At 37.9% G+C, this 22,502-nt stretch overlaps 1 protein-coding gene across 9 annotated transcripts in view; it reads left to right on the forward strand.

Annotated features, from left to right (window-relative positions):
• The window catches only part of PDE1C (phosphodiesterase 1C), a 566,144-nt gene that overhangs the window by 497,777 nt on the left and 45,865 nt on the right, over positions 1–22,502 (forward strand). For all 9 annotated transcript variants that reach the window (XM_055590470.1, XM_055590471.1, XM_055590468.1 and 6 more), the window contains 2 exons: positions 331–561; positions 6,769–6,846. In XM_055590470.1, coding sequence (XP_055446445.1) covers positions 331–561; positions 6,769–6,846 — 309 coding nt within the window. The remainder of the gene's footprint in view (positions 1–330; positions 562–6,768; positions 6,847–22,502) is intronic.

Genomic DNA, 22,502 nt, shown 5'->3' on the forward strand with positions numbered 1-22,502 from the left:
GATGATAATAGTAATATTAATAATGCCAGTTACAGTATTGGTTTATTAATTATTATTATCCTTATTATTACTTTCTCCCTGCCCCTTCTTCTAATGTACTGTTTTGGGAAGTGACATCACCATTGAACTGATTTTATAGGTTTCCTGAATATATGTACCAATCTGACTTGAATTAATCAAAATTATAATCCAAACACTTGGTAAACACCTTAGGTCATTTTGGTACATTAACTCCTAATGCAAACTCTTGTTTTTGTTCAAAGAGACAGTTCTCCTAGTGGCATGACTTCTTACCTTTTCTCCACCTTTCCTGACTTGCCCTGGATGCAGAGGAGAAAGCCAAGAAGGAAGCGGAAGAAAAGGCTCGCCTGGCCGCAGAGGAGAAGCAAAAGGAAATGGAAGCCAAAAGCCAAGCTGAAGAAAGTGCATCTGGTAAAGCTGAGAAAAAGACATCTGGGGAAGCTAAGAATCAAGTCAACGGAACACGAACAAATGAAAGCAACAACCCTCATGGGAAAAATTCCAAAACTGAGAAGTCATCAGGAGAAAAGCAGCAGAATGGTGAGTAGAAACGTGCTGGTGAAAGGCTTTTTTCAGGGTGTTAATGATATGATGAATGGACGCTGGCAAAGAACTGCCCCTGCAAGGACAGCTCACAAAGCAGGACAGCCTGGCCATTCCAGCTGCTGCTGATTGCATCTCTCTGAGCTGTGGATCCCATCAGGATTCCATCAAAGGCAGCCAGAAGTTTGCTTGGGCCATTGTCTCTGGGGAGATTTATACCTTTGGGCCCTGCCCAGCTGTACTGGAGACTCTGGCAAATGCCTGCTTTCTAAAGGAGAAATTCGTATTAGCAATCCCAGTACAATTTCTGAGTGCTTAGTGTCAGAATGGATTAATGGAAAGGCAGCTTTCTGCATGTACCTTCCCCCGCGAGGGCCGGGACTCATGTCTGTGTAAGGTCTGTTCAGTCTGGGGATTGCCAGATGTAGTAAATGTCAAATAAAACTTTAAGAAGAGGTGGTGTCTAATGTGGACTTTAAATGCAGAAATTTGGGGGAACACAGGGACTTCTCAGCCATAGAGAATAAGATGAGCTAAGGCACAGGGACATGGAATTGGTTACCTTGTTTAAGGGAACAGCAGGAAGTTCAGAGTCACTGGAGCTTACAAGTGCCAGCCTGTGGTGAGGTTGTTTGGCAGTCCAACAGACCTGGGTTCAAGTCACAGCTGTGCCTCTCACTTTTTCTGGTCTTGGCCAGGTTACTTAACCCTCCACTGTCTCTGTAAAATGTGCATAATAATAGTTGCTCACAGCCTGCGCCACTTGTGAGCTTCCAACAATAATAATGATAGCAACAACAACAATAAGAAAACAACTAGCATTTATTGATTATATACCACATGGCTGTTTTCAGTTCTGTCTTGGGAATTCGGTGGCAGTTTAGGAGTGTTAGGACTCAGTGCTTCTATTGCAGGGGGTCCAGGTTTGGTCCCTGGTTGGGGAACTAAGATCCTACAAGCCGTACTGTGAGTTAGCTGTGCTTGTGTTTAGTCCTGTCCCACTCTTTGTGACCCTATACACTGTAGCCCACAGTGCTCCTCTGTCCATGGGAATTTTTCAGGCAAGAATATTGGGGTGGGTTTGCCATTTCCTCCTCCAGGAGATTTTCCCGACCCAGGGATTAAACCTGTGTCTCCTGCATCTCCTGCATTGGCAGGTGGATTCTTTACCACTGAGCCCCCTGGGAAGCCTGCAAGCTGCACAGCTCGGCCAAAAAATAAATTAAAAAGACCATACTTTAAAAAAAAATTTTAGTAAATAAATTCTCTCTTTATATATTCACTGTCTCATCTACCTGGTAGATCCAGGTGGTCTCCTCTGAATGATCTAGCTGTGGCACTATGCCGCTCAGGTAAATGAGAAGTATGGCAAAAGTGCTTAGCGTATTCCCCAAGTATTTTTGCAACTGACATATTAACATGTAGAATCAGAAAACAATGTTTTAATACATAAAATAATGCTAATAGCTCATATCATGCCTCAAGAGCTTTGCATAAATTCCTTCAGGTAAGCCCCAAGAGCACCCCAGGAAGCAAGGGAGGCCATCGTTTGACTTGCCCAGCCTGTTAGCAGCCAGGTTCTGGAGCCTGCTCATAACTAATTGACTCTGTATTCAAGTATCATAGTCTGGCAAATATATTCAATTTAATAAGAATTTATAATAGAACTGATGAAGTTTTAGTGCATGCATGCTCAGTTGTGTTCAACTCTTTGTGACATCATGGACTACAGCTCACCAGTCTCCTCTGTCCATGGGATTCTTCAGGCAAGAACACTGGAGTGGGTTGCCATTTCCTTCTCCAGGGCATCTTCCAGACTCAGGAATTGAACCTAGATCTCCTGCATTGCGGGCAGATTCTTTACCATCTGGGCCACCTGGAAAGCCCTAGAGAGCAATGTAGTATACTCCTTTCTTCCCCTCCCAAGGAATGAACCAACTGAGAGATGCAAGAATCGAAAATTTTAATTTTAAAATCAGAATTTTAGCTCCACTGCCAGTGGAGCTGTGAAGTGAAAAACCTAGAGTTGGTCTGCTGAACACGGGCTTCTCACATATGGCCTACACTAGGCTTAGCCCACCAGACACCAGCAGAGCAGATGGGCTCAGTTCTTGCCCCATCACTCCACCGGAGCAGGCTGTTTCTGTGGTAACAGAAAAGGGGTGTGTCTTGTGGAAAACACATCTCAAAGGGGGTTGAGGGCTGGACAGTGGGTGGCTGGACTGAACCATGCATATTCAACTCTTCCTTTTAGATAAGCATCTCCTTCCCAAAGGAGGAGTACATAAGGGCTGTGAGAAAGGCAAGATGTATTTCTTCTCTACGTTTTTCCTATTAGAAATGTGGATTTTAAATGCCTATTCCTTAACTAAAAAAAAAAGTTATTATTATGTCAGTAACACTTATGGAATGCATAACATGTGCCAGACATTATAGGTGGGATTTTATACACATTAAATCATTTAAAAATCCTAACAACTGTATGAGGTAGACATGCTCATTTCCATTTTGTAGATGAGGAAACTAAGACTCACAGGGGTTAAATCACTTGCTTAAGCCCAAGGAAACATTCAGTAGAGATTTTAGGCCAAATTCCAGAATAATGTGGATCCAAATTCTATCTTCTTTCGCCAGCATGACCCCATTTGAGAGGTTCAGCACTGTTGGGAAGAACAGGAAATCAGAAGAACATTGAGACTCAACTCTTGTCCACAAAATGTTTATAATCTACTTCTTCCAGGGGTTGGCATACTCTTTCTATAAAGGATCAGATAGTAAATGTTATGCATTGCTGCCATGTGGTCTCTGTTGCAGCTGCTTAACAGAGACCTGTTTTAGCACAAAAGCAACCACAGATAACATGTAAACAAATGAGAATGGCTGTGTTGCAATAAAACTTTATTTATGAAAATTTAGATTCTCACATAACATTAAATAACCTTCTCTTTTTTATCAACCATTTAATAATACAAAAACTGTTCTTAGGTCGTGGGCCATATACAACCAGGCAGTGGGGTCAGGTTTGGTCCCTGATATGGTCAGGAAATAAAACCAATGAATACAAATATGCTGGTCACAAAGGAGGTTATACATTCTATGAGACAGGTATAAATTAATACCCAGCGAGGGCAGAGGTGACAATAATTTATCAATATTTTGAAGATAATTAGGGGGAGAGCCTGAAAGGCATAAATAGGAGTCCAAATTTTCAACTAGGCTGGGTTGACTCACAACTGTGTTTACCTTCCAAAGTAAGCACTGGTCTGCCATTTCCCTTAAAAATTAAGTATTAAATGAGAGGTGGGAAAATAAATCAATTTTGAGCAATAATAAGAAAGGCTGATGGTGGTTCGGGACCGGGTTGCAGCAGCCTAATTAAAATGATTTGTAACTGCACAGAAAGGCGCTTTGTTTCCCCCTGTTTATTGAATAACAGCTCATATCAGCCGTTAGTCCATTTTCAACCCATGGGAAATTCCTAATGGATTCCATTCAAGGAACATCATAAGACAAACATATGTCACTTTCCTGGCACCCTTCTTTGTGGCTGCCCAAGATACTTTTAGGATGGAACTGAAGGACGTTGGCTCATTGGGGTTCTAGAGGTTTGAGCCCCTATCAGCAATCGTGGGAACCCCTAAGCTTTGGTCTCCATCAAGGCACTTTCCCTCTCAGCCTCCCCAACCCTGACTGAGGAGAAGGCAGGCTAGCCTGCCACGGGCTGCTGGCCAGCGTCCAGCACACCAAACCTCTCCTGCTGACTTCCTGGCTTTGCTGCAACTGTGGATAAAGCTCCAATGCAGGGCAACCCTGAAAGCTTAAAGTATTGTGCTTAAGGGGTATGAAGGTTCATTGAGGAAAGAAAGAGCATTTTTCTGCAGGGAATTGGTTTGACTACAAGGCTCAAGATCATCCTTGAATTCATTTCTGGCATCCTTAAAACAGGGAAAAGCCAGTGTTTGGACTGTTCCATGGGTCGCCAAAGGAATCCATCTATTTTGGCCATTGGTGGTGGTGGTAACCACGTACTGCACTGAGACTCCTGCTTGCACTCTGGCCAGAGTTGGCTCCCCTTCCCCCAAGCTTAGAATTTGTCAAATTCCATTAAAACTACTTATTTTGTATTGCGAAACTACTTAAGAATGTATTGCAACCTAATTATCTTGAATTATCCTTAGATAATTATCTTGAATTATCCTTGAATTCATCTTGAATTAGCCTTACATAACCATTTCTTTATAAATCAGTAGACCAAAGGCATTTAGAAATGGCAACAGTAAATGGAAGTCTGAAATCTAGAACTTAAACTTCTTAGGGAAGTTGCAAAATACAGTACTTGAGAACTTGGCCTCTAAAATCAGACCCATATGTGTATGTTATGGTCAATTACTTTACTTGTGCTTCAAGTTCCATAGCTATAAAATTGAGATGTTTATACGAGTCTCACATCCATTCTCCGTTAGTCTATTTAATATTTAAGCAAAATGGTCAGTTGGTCATTTGTCAGATCAATGGTTTAAACCAAATCTAAAGTAGCCAATAGCAACAGTTTTGCTGCAGAGGGAGATACTTCTGCAAAGTTTGGGAGAGATGGGGCCTGGGAGAGTGTGAAACACTAGAAGGCTGGCAGTCCATTGCAACTCAACACAGTTGGCCTGACCAGTGTGTGAACTTGCAGTGAACTCAAGGCAAAATTCAAATTTGGAAGACATCCTCAATCATTTGGTGACTTATTATTCAGCATATTGATCACTTAGTGAATTAATCTTTGATGAATTTATCTACTTTCAATAATAATACCTTCATAATGGGATTGCTGTACAAATTGAGTGAAATGCTGCATGCAAAGCATTTAGCATACTGCCTGGCACAAAGAAAGTAGAAAGGGTAAATGTAGCCCTCCCACCATGGGCCCTATTCCCCCTTCTTCCTGGATGCAATAATTATTAGGGTCTTTTTGCTTAAATAATGCCAGTAATTCACTAGTAACCTATTATTGGTTTTATGCAGGCTAGAAAAAAAGCTGCCATCAGTATGCTTTGTAAGAAAAATATCTGAAACTTGAGAGTTTGAGAAAAATGTTGCCATGTCCTTTCAATGCTAGAAAGGCATATTTTCAAACAAATCTGCCCAAGGATTATTTAACTATCTTGGGCAGCAAACATTTTCTGTGTAGGCCCAGATAGTAAATATTCCTGGCTTTGTGTGTCTCTGTTGTAACTGTTCAGCTCTACCACTGCAGCTTAAAAGCAACTACAGACTATATGTAAATGAATGGGTGTGGCTAGGTTCCAATAAAACTCTACATCCATTAATGATAACGGGCCAGACTGGCTCGTGGACTGGCTCATGATTTGCTGACTCCTTGCTTTAGAAGAACATGACTATGTTTAGCTTCATCATTTACTATTTGACTCAAGCCTAGGTACTGTGACTTTCTGTGAGAACTTGTAGATTTTGACTGTTAGGGATGATAACCCCAACAATTAACAGGTTTTTTTGCTCTGTAGGACATAACCAGGTTTGTCTCTAACCTAGTAATCTTATTTTAATGTATTTCTAAAACACCCAGAAATAGCCATTTCCTTATTATCTCCCTGGTTCCCTCATAAATGAATTAAATAAATTTTTGGCATGCATTCACTCTACATTTGTGTGCATAGTGTTTTTTAACTTTTATATATTACACTTCAACAAACTCATTAATTAAAGTGCCACTTTACAGCTCTGTTTTAGAGCTGTAAAGCCATCATTGAGTGAAGTGCGAGATAGCACATTCAATACCTTAAATGCATTTGTCCTTATATTATGTCTATAAAGTAGGCATTATTATCCCCGTTGTGCAGCTAAGGAAAAGCACATAGAAGTTAAACAGTAGCTATTAATTGATATAACTTAGAGTAACCCAGGTTTTTCCTCACTCCACAGCCTAACAGTAAAGCTTAACTGCCTGCCTTGGAAAATAAACATCATTGACTTAAGTACAATCCTGTTTAACATGAACTTTTAGTCTTGATTTCCAGATCATAATCCAACTTCCAGGACCTAATCCAATTTCCTGATATTTACACTCAGACATGTAAGCCCTCAAGACTAAATTTATGCAGTACTTTGTTTTCTTTTTTTATCTTGACAGGTTTAAAGACATTTATAACTTCCCCCGGGCTTTATACATATACTGTTTGTCATGTTTATTACTTTCAGGTGACTTGAAAGATGGTAAAAATAAGACAGGCAAGAAGGATCAATCCAATGTCGGAAATGATTCAAAGAAAACAGATGGTAAGAGCATAATTCCCATTATATTTTTCCATAAAATGTGCAATTTAATGCAAGTTTGTTAGAATTACACATAAAGTTGAAATTGTGGTTGTTAATATAGTCTTATACCCCAAGAAAATGTTCACTACATTTAAAGAATACTATTACCCCTTTTTCAATAATTTATAAATTATTATTGTATCTTTTCCCTTCCACCATACTTTCTCCATTACAAATGCATTCTGTACTCTTTCTTTTCCCTCTTGCCATTTTTCATTTTAAACTTTTTGAAAAGTTGATTCTGGGATTGTTGAATGGGATGGAATGGAATATAAGTCTTAATGAATTATTCAATATAAATGGGAAATGTGCCATGTTTTCAGTTTTTTTTAACCTATAATGAGTTACTGCTTTTGTGAAAAACAAAAACAGAAATCTGTTCAGTGTTATCTGTATGTCAGGAGAACCACATACTGGAATGTGGGTAGCTGTAGAATAATAGTTTGGTCAGCAAGAATATGTTTTAAAGGCAAGTTTTGAATGAGAATCCCAAACCAGCTAGAATGAACCTACATTGTAATGGGCTTCATGAGCACTGCTTTTGCTTTGCATAAATAGCATTCTAGTCTTTCTAAAATCTGAAAGTTCAACTTATATTACCAAATTACCCCTTTGAACCATTTGATTGAAAAAACTATTCTCACCTTTTATATAATCCTCCTGTTTCAGTTATAACATGGGCTCATTACTAGTTATACATATACATGATATTAAACTAAAAATGGAAATTTTAGGGAGTAGTTTTTGTTAGGGTCCCAGGAGCTAGTGGTAAAGAATCTACCTGCCAATACAGATTAGAGGTAAGAGATGCGGGTTCAGTCCCTGGGTTGGGAAGATCCCCTGGAGGAGGGCATGGCAACCCACTCCAGTATTCTTGCCTGGAGACTCCCACGGACAGAGGAGCCTGGTGGATTGCAGTCCATGGGGTCGCACAGTTAGACATGACTGAAGTGATTTAGCACACACAGCACACAGACTCTTTGAACCATACCTCCCTGCAGACATTGTATTGGAGGCTAAATAGTTTAGTTACTCAAAGAAGAACAAATGCAGGGTAATCAGGTTGAGGAGTAAGAATTTTAGATACTCCTCCTCATACATCTGTTGAAAAGAATCTCCTTAAGCTTTTATCTCTAAGCCATTGTGATGTGCTGTCTTTACCCATATGCATGAAATCAGTTCTTTCCTTGAAGATCATTCAAATAGTTCACTCCAGGTGTCTTGTCACATAATACCTGGGGAACACACATGTCCAATTTTTTTTTGCCATATTTGCTTAATACATACCCTCTTTGATTGATTGTGACTAAGATGTGAATTACAGGGAGATAAAATAGAATTCCTAATGATGGCCTCTTAGCCAGATTCTGTTATGGGTAAGGTTTGTTCAAGTACCAGACATCATTACACCAAATCAAGGTAACACAAGCCAGAATATGTATAGTAGAGGAGAATGGTGTTAGTTATAAACCCAGCGCCTATACACCTCCAGCCTGTATCCAGTGACTGACCCATCTGAATTCCTACAGCATAAAAAGCCTAGAATAAATCAATTCCCAGATCTTTAATGTGGAATCCTGAATCTTGTTGCATTTTTGTATTGTACTATAAATAACTGTTGTGATGTATTCATGTGAGCATTATAGTTTAAATTTTATTACCTTCATTAGGCCCCTTTACCTGTGTCCTTTTTAATTGAATTATCACCAGATGTTTTAAATAATTAAAACGTCTTTTTGGTGGGGAGAAGTAATGAAATAGATATTTTGTTCTATTGTACAAAAAAGTATAAAGCTTGATTATTTAATGAATGGGATTCTTGATCCCATAGGGCAATGAACAGGAGGCAGTAAATAAAGAAGGGACATTTTCTGTTGTCTATATTTTTTCCTTCCATAACTTTAACCTTCACTGATTCCAGTAGGGTCTGGTGTGTCCCTATACTTGTAAGTTTGGACATGAACAACTGTGTGCTTTAATTTCACTGATGGTCTAACATGACATCAGTAATTACCATTGCTTTAATATCATCAGGAATTAGACCATTGTGCTTTAGTTACTTGTGCTATCTTATCTTAGCCCAATATCTCATCAGGAGTAAAGTTATTTCTTGGTGACATGAAGTAGAAAAGAATTTGTTCAGCTTCATGTACCCCTTCTCCTTTGGTCATTAAAACTCTCTACTTTAGAAAAAATTTTTATGTAATAAGCACAATATAATGGGATCAAAAAAGAAACAGTATAGATAATTAAGGGCTTCTGTGGTGGCTCAGATGGTAAAGAATCTGCCTGCAATGTGGGAGACCTGGGTTCAATCCCTGGGTTAGGAAGATCCTCTGAAGGAGGGCATGGCAACTCACTGTAGTATTCTTGCCTGGAGAATCCCCATGAACAGAGGAGCCTGGTGGGCTACAGTCCATGGGGTCGCAAAGAGTCAGACACGACTGAGCAACTAAGCACATACAGAAAATTAAAACACTTTGCATCTCTACTAGGGTGTTTTCAGTTCTTACTGGAAGATCTAACAGCATAGTGGTTAAGTTCCTGGGTTCTGGAGCCAGGTATTTTGGTTTAAATCTCACCTCTACCACTTACCAGTTTCCTTAACTTTGGACAGTTAATATTATTTTAAAAATGAAGTGCCGGCTGGATGGAGAAATTTGAGGTGCCTCTTCCTCTCTCTTTGTCCCTGGAATGCACGACCTGCCTACTCTTTCTGAGTAAGGAACTTTTCCAAGGAGGCAGCCTTGAGAGAGTAAGGCAGTGTTGTGATCATCTACACTGAATACACGATTGAAACCCAGTTAAAGCTTCTACATGAGCTTTTGAGATCCTTGCTAGCAGGTGCACAGAGCTACTTGTCTTAAAGTCTGCATGAGACAAGTCTCTTATGAGATCCCCTGGAGAAGGAAATGGCAATCCACTCCAGTATTCTTGCCTGGAGAGTTCTATGGACAGAGGAACCTGGCTTGCTACAGTCCATGGGGTCGAAAAGAGTCAGATATGACTGAGCGACTAGTACAGAGTTATAATAGACTTCAGAATTTATTATAATTTTGAACCATAGGAATAATCACATAAAATTTAATTTAGAGTGATACCTCAAAGTTTAGACACCTCATTTAATATGTTGGAAATGTAGTTTGAGAGAAGCGTTAGTAAATGTAGCATTGCATTGTTCTTAGAGCATGGATTTAGATCAGAAAGAACTAGGTTCCTGTGCCAGCAATCGTGGTAGTCCTATGACCTTGGATGAATTATAATCTTACTGTGCTTCTGTCGTTATCATCTATAAGAATGATGATAAGGATTCTTCATAGGGGTTGGAAAGCAACTGGAACATTGCTGTCTATATGGTAAATGCTCAATATATGTTAGTTTTCCTAAAAATATATCAGTTAGATATATTGATTTTCAGAATCTAGTGACAAACAGATACACTTTGGACATTTCTTTTTAATGGCTCTTACTACATCCGATGACCAAGGGGAGTCGATTTAACTATTTTTAATGCCCCTACCCTTAGTACAACCCCTGGGAACCAGCTCTAATTTTTGAAAGGGAGTGTCCAAGCACTATTCAGTGCCCAGTGTGATCAAACCCACTCTGTTTAGAAGTTTCAATATTGTATGCGTTCAGAAAGAAACCCAGTGGAAACTAGACCCCAGTTGGTTATTCCCAAACTCCAGTGAGCGGTGGAAGACAGAGAGGGAAGGAGCATGTGCTGAAAGGGGTAAATTACATACTGGCATAATGAACACATTGCAATTGTAAATTATCTCTGTCAGGCTGCTGAAGTACTGTTTAATACCCTTCAGCACTAATTTTTCTAACTGACTTCAAAGAATGAATGCTCTTTGACAAATACCTTGTTTATTCTTAGGGAGAAATGTACTAACATAAAAAGGTCTAGGCTTCTGAGCCAAGATTCTCTCAGGGCCTAAAGTTTTACATGATCTTTGGAAGACTTGTAAGGTACTATGTGAATGAATTATTTTCAATGTGTTTTTAGTCATGTTTGAAACAGCATAGCTGTAATTTTTATAGTTGCCCAGAAATATGAAGTTGCCCTTAACTTTACTCCACTGCATTAACAGAGATATAAGAGACAGCCACTGTTTGTGTCTCTCAAATGATTGACTATAATTAGGCCCTGCAGGGTTATTTATCAAGTCGCAGTGGGGCAGTACAGCAAGAATTTTTCCTTTATTGAATGTTCTGAGAAGTAGAATGCTTAAAGATGTTGGTTCATGAAATTTTGGTTAGTTGTGAAGAGTTGACATCTGCTTCTCCAAAGAGGATGACCAAGAATTAGATTTACCCTTCCACTTGAAACATTTTTTAATAAAGACAATGTATGTGGAAGAATGGTTTTCAAGAGATGAAGACATTAAGAAATATTGGACATCATGAAATGAAAACAGTCTGTCTAAGAGACAAGAAGCAAATGAAGTGAGCCCTACAATTGCCTCAGCTTACTGCAATTAGTGGATTTCCAGGCAGACCTGAGGGACTCCTTGAGCTGAGGAGTTGACTGAGGATGCAGGGAGGCTAAAGTGGCTATGATTAACAGGATAAAGTATCAGAGAGAAAAGAGTGGTAGAGAGATAGAACTCTAGAAATCCGAAGAGCATTCATCAGAGTACTGATGGGCCCATTCAATGAGGAAACTACCTGAGACCAGGAACGAACCATTCAAGAGGTCTAGAGGGAGCAGTCCTGATCTTTACACTTCACAAAGAGCAGTAAAAGTGCCTATTCTCTCTAGCCAGATTAGAATCCTTCATAATTTAGAGAATTAGTTATAATACTCATAAATGTCTTGCCTTAGCTGGGGAATAATTCAGTTCATTTCAGTCACTCAGTCGTGTCTGACTCTTTGTGACCCCATGAACTGCAGCACGCCAAGCCTCCCTGTCTAGCACCAACTCCCGGAGTCCACCCAAACCATGTCCACTGAGTGGGTGATGCCATCCAACCATCTTATCCTCTGTCATCCCCTTCTCCTCCTGCCTTCAATCTTTCCCAGCATCAGGGTCTTTTCAAATGAGTCAGCTCTTCACATCAAGTGGCCAAAGTATTGGAGTTTCAGTTTCAGTATCAGTCCTTCCAATGAATACCCAGGACTCATCTTCTTTAGGATAGACTGGTTGGATCTCCTTGCAGTCCAAGAGACTCCTCAAGAGTCTTCTCCAACACCACAGTTCAAAAGCATCAATTCTTTGGTGCTCAGCTTTTTTCACAGTCCAACTCTCACATCTATACATGACCACTGGAAAAACCATAGCCTTGACTAGATGGACCTTTGTTGGCAAAGTAATGTCTCTGCTTTTTAATATGCTGTCTAGGTTGGTTATCAGAGAAGGCAGTGGCAACCCACTCCAGTACTCTTGCCTTGAAAATCTCATGGACAGAGGAGCATGGTAGGCTGCAGTCCATGGGGTCGCTAAGAGTCAGGCACAACTAAGCGACTTCACTTTCACTTTTCACTTTCATGCATTGGAGAAGGAAATGGCAACCCACTCCAGTATTCTTGCCTGGAGAATCCCAGGGACAGAGGAGCCTAGTGGGCTGCTGTCTATGGGGTCGCACAGAGTCGGACACGACTGAAGCGACTTAGCAGCAGCAGCAGCAGGTTGGTTATAACTTTCCTTCCAAGGAGTAAGCGTCTTTTAATTTCATGGCTGCAATCACCATCTGCAGTGATTTTGGAGCCCAGAAAAGTAAAGTCAGCCACTGTTTCCCCATCTATTTCCCATGAAGTGATGGGACCAGATGCCATGGTCTTAATTTTCTGAATGTTGAGCTTTAAGCCAACTTTTTCACTCTCCTCTTTCATCAAGAGGCTATTTAGTTCTTCTTCCCTTTCTGCCATAAAGGTGGTATCATCTGTATATTTGAGGTTATTGATATTTATCCCTGCAATCTTGATTCCAGCTTGTGGTTCCTCCAGCCCAGCATTTCTCAGGGGAATAATTGCTTGTAGGCTAAATGTTGCTTTAGTCTCACCTAACAAATCTTTTTTAAAAAATTTTTATATATTTTTAAAAATTTATTTATAATTGAAGGATAATTGCTTTACAATATTGTGTTGGTTTTTCTGCCATACATCTCTTAAAATAGAGATATAAGAGAATCGAAGTGTTTCCAAATAGCTGTATCCCAGAATGAGGGTTTTGTGAGTGTGTGTGTATGAAAATATATAGTATCAAACAAGCTAAAATTCACAATGTCTAACATCCAGTCAAAAATTACTGGACATGCAAAAAAGGAAGAAAATACTATCCATAATAAGAAGAAAATAACAACCAATTGAAACCAACCCAGAACTGAAACAGATGTTAGAATTAGCAGACAAGAACTTTAAAGTAGTTCTTACAACTGTTGCCCATATGTTTGAAAGATGAGTGGAGACATGAAAGATATAAAAAAAATAAAATCAAATGTCTAGAAGTGAGAACTACAAGGTCTGATATGAAAAGTGTACTGGATGGTATTAACTAAATAACATTGGATGAGATTAATAAAAAATACACCAGGTGTGACTAGACATTGTAGAAGAGTAGTGAGAACTAGCAATAGAAATTATCTGAAATGAAACACAGAAAACAAGCATAGAAATTGTAAAGAGCCTCAGTGAGTTATAAGGCACCTTCAAGCAGCCTAATGTATGTGTAATTGGAGTCCTAAAGTAAAGAAGAGAGAAAGGAGGAAAGAATATTTGAGGAAGTCATGGCTAAAATTTTGCTGAATGATGAAAACTGTAAGTCCATTGGCTTAAGAATCACAATAAAACACAAGCACAAGGAATATGAAGAAAATTATACCAGAAGCTTATCATAATCAAATTATTCCAAATCAGTAATGAATAGAAAAAATTTTGAAACAGCTGGAGAAAAGAAGATACATATATAGAGATGAACAAAGATAAGGATAACAGTAGGTATCTCATCAGAAACAATGCAAATGAGAAGACAGTAGAGCAACATCCTTAAAGGGCTAAGAGAAAAATTTTGATAAAAAATTCTATACCTAGCAAAAATATCTTTCAGATACAAAAACTGAAAGAATTCATTTCTGGTAGACCTACACTACAAGAAATGTTAAAGAATGGAAGAAGGATGGCTAATGCCAGATGGATCAAAGTATTGAGGAGCACTAAAAATGGAAACTAAATAGATAAATATGCAATATTTTTCTTATCATTTAAGTATCTTGACTAAATAATTGACTATTGGAACAAAATATATTTTGGGTTATAGTATATATAAAACAAATATATGACAAAAATAGCAAAAAAATCTGGAGAGGAGAAGTGTATATGCTATTATAAAGTTCTGATATTATACATGAAGTGATACAATATCATTTGAAAGTAGATTGAGATAAATTAAGAGCATTTACCATAAACTCTAAAACAATTACCAAAATAACAAAATAATGACATATAACTAATAAACCAAAAGAGATAAAATGAAATCATAAGAATAACTAATCCAAAAGAAGGTAGAAAAAAATGATAACAAAGAATAGATGAGACAAATAGGAAACAAATAGCAAGACTATAGATTAACACTAAGCATAATGCTGTATATTCCCTCTAAATATTGTTTTATTCAGTAAAATGCCACAAACTTTGATATGTTGATTTTTATTCACATTTCATTCAAAATATTTTCTAATTTTTACTTCTACATTGATCTAAGAACTATTTAGTAGTATATTATTTAGTTTCTGAGTATTTTCCAGAGATAGTTGAAATTTAAGTTCTTTCTAAATTGATCTATAGATTCCATGCCATCCGTTAAAATCCTGGCAGGCTTTTGGGGTAGAAATTGACAAGCTCGTTTTAAAATTTATATGTAAATGCAAAGTACTCAGACTAGGCAAAGCAGCTTGGGAAAAGAAGAAAAAAGTTGGAAGACTGAACAGGTAAGCCTGCTTTCAAGACTTATAAATCTGTAATAATCAAGGCAGTATAGTATTGGCATCCAGATAGAGAAATGGGTCAGTGGAAGAGACTAGAAGTTCCAAATCCACATGTATATGGATATCTTACTTTTGACATTGTCAGACAAATAAATTCCATATTGACAGTAAATGAAAGGTGGATTCTGCTATAGAAGACTTGTTGACACTGAAATGAATACTTGTGCCCAATGTGTTGTTTTGATTATCATTTTCCTATAAAATATATCCTTCATGTACACTGGAATGCTCACATCTACTGGCCAGTCAGTGGTTTCTTTCTCCTGAAGGAAAGGCTACTCAGGAGGTCACTTCATAACAGAAAGTTGTCTGGTAAGCTGAGAATGTAGGGGATAGGGGAAGTTAGTTGATGCGTTATAACTTGAAAGTAGAATGTCTTGAAACTTCTGTCTCTACCTTTAGGATGGGTATGCCAAGAAAAGTAAATAGGGACGATCTTGGGTACCTTAGATCCTGACAGTGCAAGAGGAGGCCTCCATGGCACCTATTTTACATCTAGTCTCCTTTTGGATCTCACATTCAGTATCAGATATGTTGATATTTGGGATAGATTCACACTCTTAATTTTCTGTCTTTGCTTGCCTGGACCTTGATCTTGATGAAACTTCTTTGTTTTTAAGGCAGAGATCCTCAAACTTGTTTTTCTTATTTTCTTTTCCTATCATATAAGCCTAATATATTATCATAAACTCGGCATACTCCCCAAAGTATGCCCATATCATGAACCTTGGTGGGTAAAATAGGCCAAAGATGATGAACAGTTCTGGGAACACTAGCTGGTACCCTGTCCTTTTCTCTCATATGCAAGAAGGTGCTATAACAATAACTTTGAATCCTTTCTAATTTACTTTAAAAATTAAACCTGTGAGACTGTAGTGCTAAACTGGTTTTAACAATGAATGATTTACGATACACTTCACCACTGATCCTGCTGCTACAGTCAACACTACTGCTGTGAGGTAGTTTCTACCAGTAGTTAATCCGATCCTTTGGGTTTTTTACTTCTTTCTTCTCAGTTCAGTTTAGTTCAGTCACTCAGTCGTGTCCGACTCTTTGCGACCCCAAAATTGCAGCACACCAGCCTCCCTGTCCATCACCAACTCCCAGAGTTTACTCAAATTCATGTCCATCGAGTCAGTGATGCCATCCAGCTATCTCATCCTCTGTTGTCCCCTTCTCCTCCTGCCCCCAATCCCTCCCAGCATCAGGGTCTTTTCCAATGAGTCAACTCTTCACATGAGGTGGCCAAAGTATTGAAGTTTCAGCTTCAGCATCAGTCCTTCCAATGAACACCCAGGACTGATCTCCTTTAGGATGGACTGGTTGGATCTCCTTGAAGTGCAAGGGACTCTCAAGAATCTTCTCCAACACCACAGTTCAAAAGCATCAATTCTTCAGCACTCAGCTTTCTTCACAGTCCAACTCTCACATCCATACATGACCACTGGAAAAACCATAGCCTTGACTAGATGGACCTTTGTTGGCAAAGTAATGTCTCTGCTTTTCAATATGCTATCTAGGTTGGTCATAACTTTCCTTCCAAGGAGTAAGCATCTTTTAATTTCATGGCTGCAATCACAGAGATTGCAGTGATTTTGGAACCCCCAAAAAATAAAGTCTGACAGTTTCCACTCTTTCCCCATCTATTTGCCATGAAGTGATGGGACCAGATGCCATGATCTTAGATTTCTGAATGTTGAGCTTTAAGCCAATTTTTTCACTCTCCTCTTTCACTTTCATCAAGAGGCTCTTTAGTTCCTCTTCACTTTCTGCCATAAGGGTGGTGTCATCTGCATATCTGAGGTTATTGATGTTTCTCCTGGCAATCTTGATTCCAGCTTGTGCTTCTTCCAGCCCAGTGTTTCTCATGATGTACTCTGCATAGAAGTTAAATAAGCAGGGTGACAATATACAGCCTTGACGTACTCCTTTTCCTATTTGGAACCAATCTGTTGTTACATGTCCAGTTCTAACTGTTGCTTCCTGATCTGCATATAGGTTTCTCAAGAGGCAGGTCAGGTGGCCTGGTATTCCCATCTCTTTCAGAATTTTCCACAGTGTATTGTGATCCACACAGTCAAAGGCTTTGGCACAGTCAATAAAGCAGAAATAGATGTTTATCTGGAACTCTCTTGCTTTTTCGATGATCCAGCAGATATTGGCAGTTTGATCTCTGGTTCCTCTGCCTTTTCTAAAACCAGCTTGAACGTCTGGAAGTTCACAGTTCACATATTGTTGAAGTCTGGTTTGGAGAATTTTGAGCATTACTTTAGTAGTGTGTAACATGAGTGTAATTGTGTGGTAGTTTGAGCATCCTTTGGCATTGCCTTTACTCTTTCCATAACCCCTCTCCCCATGTACATAAGTCTATTCCCTATTTCTGTTTCTCCATTGCTACCCTGTAAATACATTCTTCAGTACCATTTTTTCTAGATTCCGTATATGTGCCTTAGAATACGATATCTATCTTTCTCTTTTTGACTCATTTTACTCTCTATAATAAGTTCTAGGTTCATCCCCCTCATCAGAACTGACTCATATGCATTCCTTTTTATAGCTGAGTAATATTCCATTGTGTATATGTACCACACTTCTTTATCCATTCATCTATCGATGGACAGCTAGGTTGCTTCCATGTTCTAGCTATTTTAACTAGTGCTGCCATGAACAATGGGATACATGTGTCTTTCAATTTGGTTTCCTCAGGGTATATGCCTAGGAATGAGATTGCTGGGTCATATGGTGGTTTTATTCTTTTTTTTTTTTAAGGAATCTCCATACCGTCTTCCATAGTGGCTGTATCAATTTACATTCCCACCAACAATGCAAGAACGTTCCCTTTTCTCCACACCATCTCCAGCATTTATTGTTTGTAGACTTTTTGATTATGGCCATTCTGACCAGTGTGAGGTGATATCTCATTGTATTTTGATTTGCATTTCTCTAATAATGAGCAATGTTGAGCATCTTTTCATGTGTTTGTTAGCCATCTGTATGTCTTCTTTGGAGAAATGTCTGTTTAGGTCTTTTCCCCACTTTTTGATTAGGTTGTTTGTTTTTATGGCATTGAGTTGTATGAGCTGCTTGTATATTTTGGAAATTAATCCTTTGTCAGTTGTTTCATTTGCTATTATGTTCTCCCGTTCTGAGGGCTGTCTTTGCACCTTGCTTATAGTTTCCTTTGCTGTGAAAAACTTTTAAGTTTAATCAGGTCCCTCTTGTTTACTTTTGTTTTTATTTCCATTACTCTAGGAGGTGGGTCATAGAGGATCTTGCTTTAATTTATGTCATCGAGTGTTGTGCCTATGTGTTCCTCTAAGAGTATTATAGTTTGTGGTCTTACATTTAGGTCTTTAATCCATTTTGAGTTTATCTTTGTGTATGGTATTAGTAAGTGTTCTAGTTTCATTCTTTTACATATAGCTGTCCAAGTTTTCACAGCACCATTTATTGAAGAGGCTGTCTTTGCCCCATTGTATATTCTTGCTTCCTTTGTCAAAAATAAGGTACCCATGGGTGCATAGGTTTATTTCTGGGCTTTATATCTTGTTCCATTGATCTATATTTCTGTTTTTGTGCCAGTACCATACTGTCTTGACTATAGAATTGTAGTATAATCTGAAGTCAGGAAGGTTGATTCCTCCAGCTCCGTTCTTTCTCAAGACTGCTTTGGCTATTTGGGGTCTTTTGTGTTTCCATATGAATTGTGAAATTTTTTATTCTAGTTCTGTGAAAAATGCCATTGGTAATTTGATAGGGATCACATTGAATCTGTAGATTGTATTTGATAGTATAGTCATTTTCAAAATATTGATTCTTCCTACCCAGGAACATGGAATATCTCTCCATCTGTTTATGTCATCTTTGATTTCTTTCATCAGTGTCTTATAATTTTCTGCATACAGTTCTTTTGTCTCTTTGGGTAAGTTTATTCCTAGATATTTAATTCTTTTTGTTGCAGTGGTGAATGGGATTGATTCTTTAATTTCTTTCTGATTTTTCTGTCAGTATATAGAAATGCAAGTGATTTCTGTGTATTACTTTGTATCCTGCTAATTTGCTAAATTCACTGATTAGCTATAGTAATTTTCTAATACTATCTTTAAGGTTTTCTATGTGCAGTATCATGTCATCTGCAAACAGTGAAAGTTTTATTTCTTCTTTTCCAACTGGATTCCTTTTATTTCTGTTTCTTCTCTGATTACTGTAGCTAGGACTTCCAGAACTATGTTGCATAATAGTGGTGAAAGTGGACACCTTGTCTTGTTCCTGATCTTAGGGGGAATGCTTTCAGTTTTTCACCTTTGAGAATAATGTTTGCTGTAGACTTATCATATATGAGGGCTTCTCTGGTGGCTCAGAGATTAAAGCATCTATCTGGAATGCGGGAGATCTGGGATTGATCACTGGGTCGGGAAGATCCCCTGGAGAAGGAAATGGCAACCCACTCCAGTACTCTTGCCTGGAGAATCCCGTGAAAGGAGGAGCCTGGTAGGCTACATTCCACGGGGTCACAAAGAGTCAGACACAACTGAGTGATTTCACTATCATATATGGCCTTTACTATGTTGAGGTAAGTTTCTTCTGTGCCCATTTTTTGAAAAGTTTTAATCATAAATGGGTGCTAAACTTTGTCAAAGGCTTTTTCTGCATCTATTAAGATGATTATATGGTTTTTATCTTTCAATTTGTTAATATGGTGTATCACATTGATTGATTTGCATACATTGAAGAATCCTTGCATCCCTGGAATAAACCCAACTTGATCATGGTGTATGAGCTTTTTGATGTGTTGCTGAATTCTGTTTGCTAAAATTTTGTTGAGGATTTTTGCATCTATGTTCTTCAGTGATATTGGCCTATAGTTTTCTTTTTCTGTGTTGTTTTTGTCTGCTTTTGGTATCAGGGTGATGGTGGCCTCATAGAATGAGTTTGGAAGTGTTCCTTCCTCTGAAATTTTTTGAAAGTGTTTTAGAAGAATAGGCATTAGCTATTCTCTAAATTTTGATAGAATTCTCCTGTGAAGCCATCCGGTCCTGGGCTTTTGTTTTTTGGGAGATTTTTGATCACAGCTTCAATTTCAGTGCTTGTAACTGGGTTGTTAATAATTTCTATTTCTACCTGGTTCAGTCTTGGAAGATTGAACTTTTCTAAGAATCTCTCCATTTCTTCCAGGTTATCTATTTTATTGCCATATAGTTTTTCATAATAGTATCTTATAATCCTTTGTATTTCTGCATTGTCTGTTGTAGCCTGTCCTTTTTCATTTCTAATTTTTTTTTGATTTGATTCTTCTCTCTTTTTTCCTTGATGAGGCTGGCTAAAGGTTTGTCAATTTTGTTTATCTTCTCAAAGAACCAGCTTTTAGTTTTATTAATCTTTGCTGTTGTTTCTTTCATTTCTTTTTCAATTATTTCTGCTCCAATCTTTATGATTTCTTCCTTCTACTAATTTTTGTTGTTGTTCTTTTTCCAGTTGTTTTAGCTTTAAGGTTAGGTTGTCTGTTTAAGTTTTTTTTATTTCTTGAGGTAGGATTCTATTGCTATAAACTTCCTTCTTAGAACTGCTTTTGCTGCATCCCATGGGTTTTGAGTTGTCATGTTTTTATTGTCATTTGTTTCTAGAAATTTTGATTTCCCTTTTAATTTCTTCAGTAACCTGTTGGTTATTTAGAAACGTGTTGTGTAGTCTCCGTGTGTTTGTGTTCCTTACAGTATTTTTCTTGTGATTGACATCTGCTCTCATAGTGTTCTGGTTGGAGAAGATGCTTGATATGATTTCAGTTTTCTTAAATTTACTGAGGTTTGATTTGTGACCCAAGATGTGATCTATCCTGGAGAATGTTCCATGTTCACTTGAGAATAAGGTGTATTCTTCTGCATTTGGATGGAATGTCCTGAAGATATCAATGAGAACCATCTTTTCTAATGTATCATTTAAGACTTGAGTTTCCTTATTAATTTTGTGTTTTGATGATTTTTCCATTGGTGTGAGTGAGGTGTTAAAGTTTCCTACTATTATTGTGTTATTGTCACTTTCTCCTTTTATGTCTGTTAGTGTTTGTCATGTGCTGAGGTGCTTCTATGTTGGGTGCATAGATATTTACAATTGTTGTGTCTTCCTCTTGGATTGATCCCTTGAGCATTATGTAGTGTCCTTCCTTATCTCTTGTAATCTTTATTTTAAGGTCTATTTTGTCTAATATGAGGATTGCTACTCCAGGTTTCTTTTGCTTCCCAATTGCATGGAATATATTTTTCCATCCTCTCACTTTTATTCTATATGTGTCTTTAGGTCTGAAGTGGGTTTCTTATAGACAGCATATATGTGGGTGTTGTTTTTGTATTCATTCAGCCAGTCTGTCTCTTTTGGTTGGGGCATTTAATCCATTTACATTTAAAGTAATTATTGATATATATGTTCCTGTTGACATTTTCTTAATTGTTTGGGGTTGATTTTGTAGATCTTTTTCCTTCTCTTATATTTCTTGACTATATAAGTCCCTTTAACATTTGTTGTAAAGCTGGTTTGGTGGTACCAAATTCTCTTAACTTTTGCTTGTCTGAAAAGCTTTTTATTTCTCCATCAATTTTGAATGAGATCCTCACCAGGTACAGTAATCTTGGTTGTAGATTTTTCCCTTTCAATACTTTAAATATATCCTGCCATTCCCTTCTGGCCTGCAGAGTTTCTGCTGAAAGATCAACTGTTAAGTGTATGGGGTTTCCCTTGTATGTTGCTTGTTTCTTCTCCCTTGCTGCTTTTAATATTCTTTCTTTGTGTTTAGTCTTTGTTAGTTTGATTAGTATGTGTCTTGGCATGTTTCTCCTTGGGTTTATCCTGTATGGGACTCTTTGTGCCTCTTGGACTTGATTATTTCCTTTCCTATGTTGGGGAAATTTTCAACTATAATCTCTTCAAAATTTTTCTCATACCCTTTCTTTTTCTCTTTTTCTTCTGGGACCCCTATAATTTGAATGTTAATGTGTTTGATATTGTCCCAGAGGTCTTTTAGAGTATTCTCAGTTCTTTTCATTCTTTTTACTTTATTCTGCTCTTCAGAAGTTATTTCCACCACTTTATCTTCCAGCTCACTGACTCGTTCTTCTGCTTCAGATATTCTGCTATATTCATTTGCTATATTCAGAGTATTTTTAATTTCAATAATCATGTTGTTTGTCTCTGTGTGTTTATTCTTAATTCTTCTAGGTCTTTGTTAATTGATTCTTGCATTTTCACCACTTTGTTTTCAAGGTTTTTGATGATCTTTACTATCATTATTCTGAATTCTTTTTCAGGTAGTTTGCCTATTTCCTCTTCATTTATTTGGACTTATGTATTTCTAATTTGTTTCTTCATTTGTATAGTATTTCTATGCATTTTCATTATTTTTTCTTAACTTATTGTGTTTGAGGTCTCCTTTTCCCCAGCTTCAAGGTTGAATTCTTTCTTCCTTTTGGTTTCTTCCCTCCTAAGGTTGGTGTAAGTGGTTTGTACAAGCTGTAGGGTGAGATTTGTGAGTTTTTGTTTGTTTTTCCTCTGATGGGCAAGGCTGAGTAAGGTGGTAATCTTGTCTGCTGATGATTGGGTTTGTATTTTTGTTTTGTTTGTTATTTAGATGAGGCATC

The sequence above is a fragment of the Bubalus kerabau genome, chromosome 8, assembly GCF_029407905.1.
Source record: "Bubalus kerabau isolate K-KA32 ecotype Philippines breed swamp buffalo chromosome 8, PCC_UOA_SB_1v2, whole genome shotgun sequence".
NCBI lineage: Eukaryota > Metazoa > Chordata > Mammalia > Artiodactyla > Bovidae > Bubalus > Bubalus kerabau.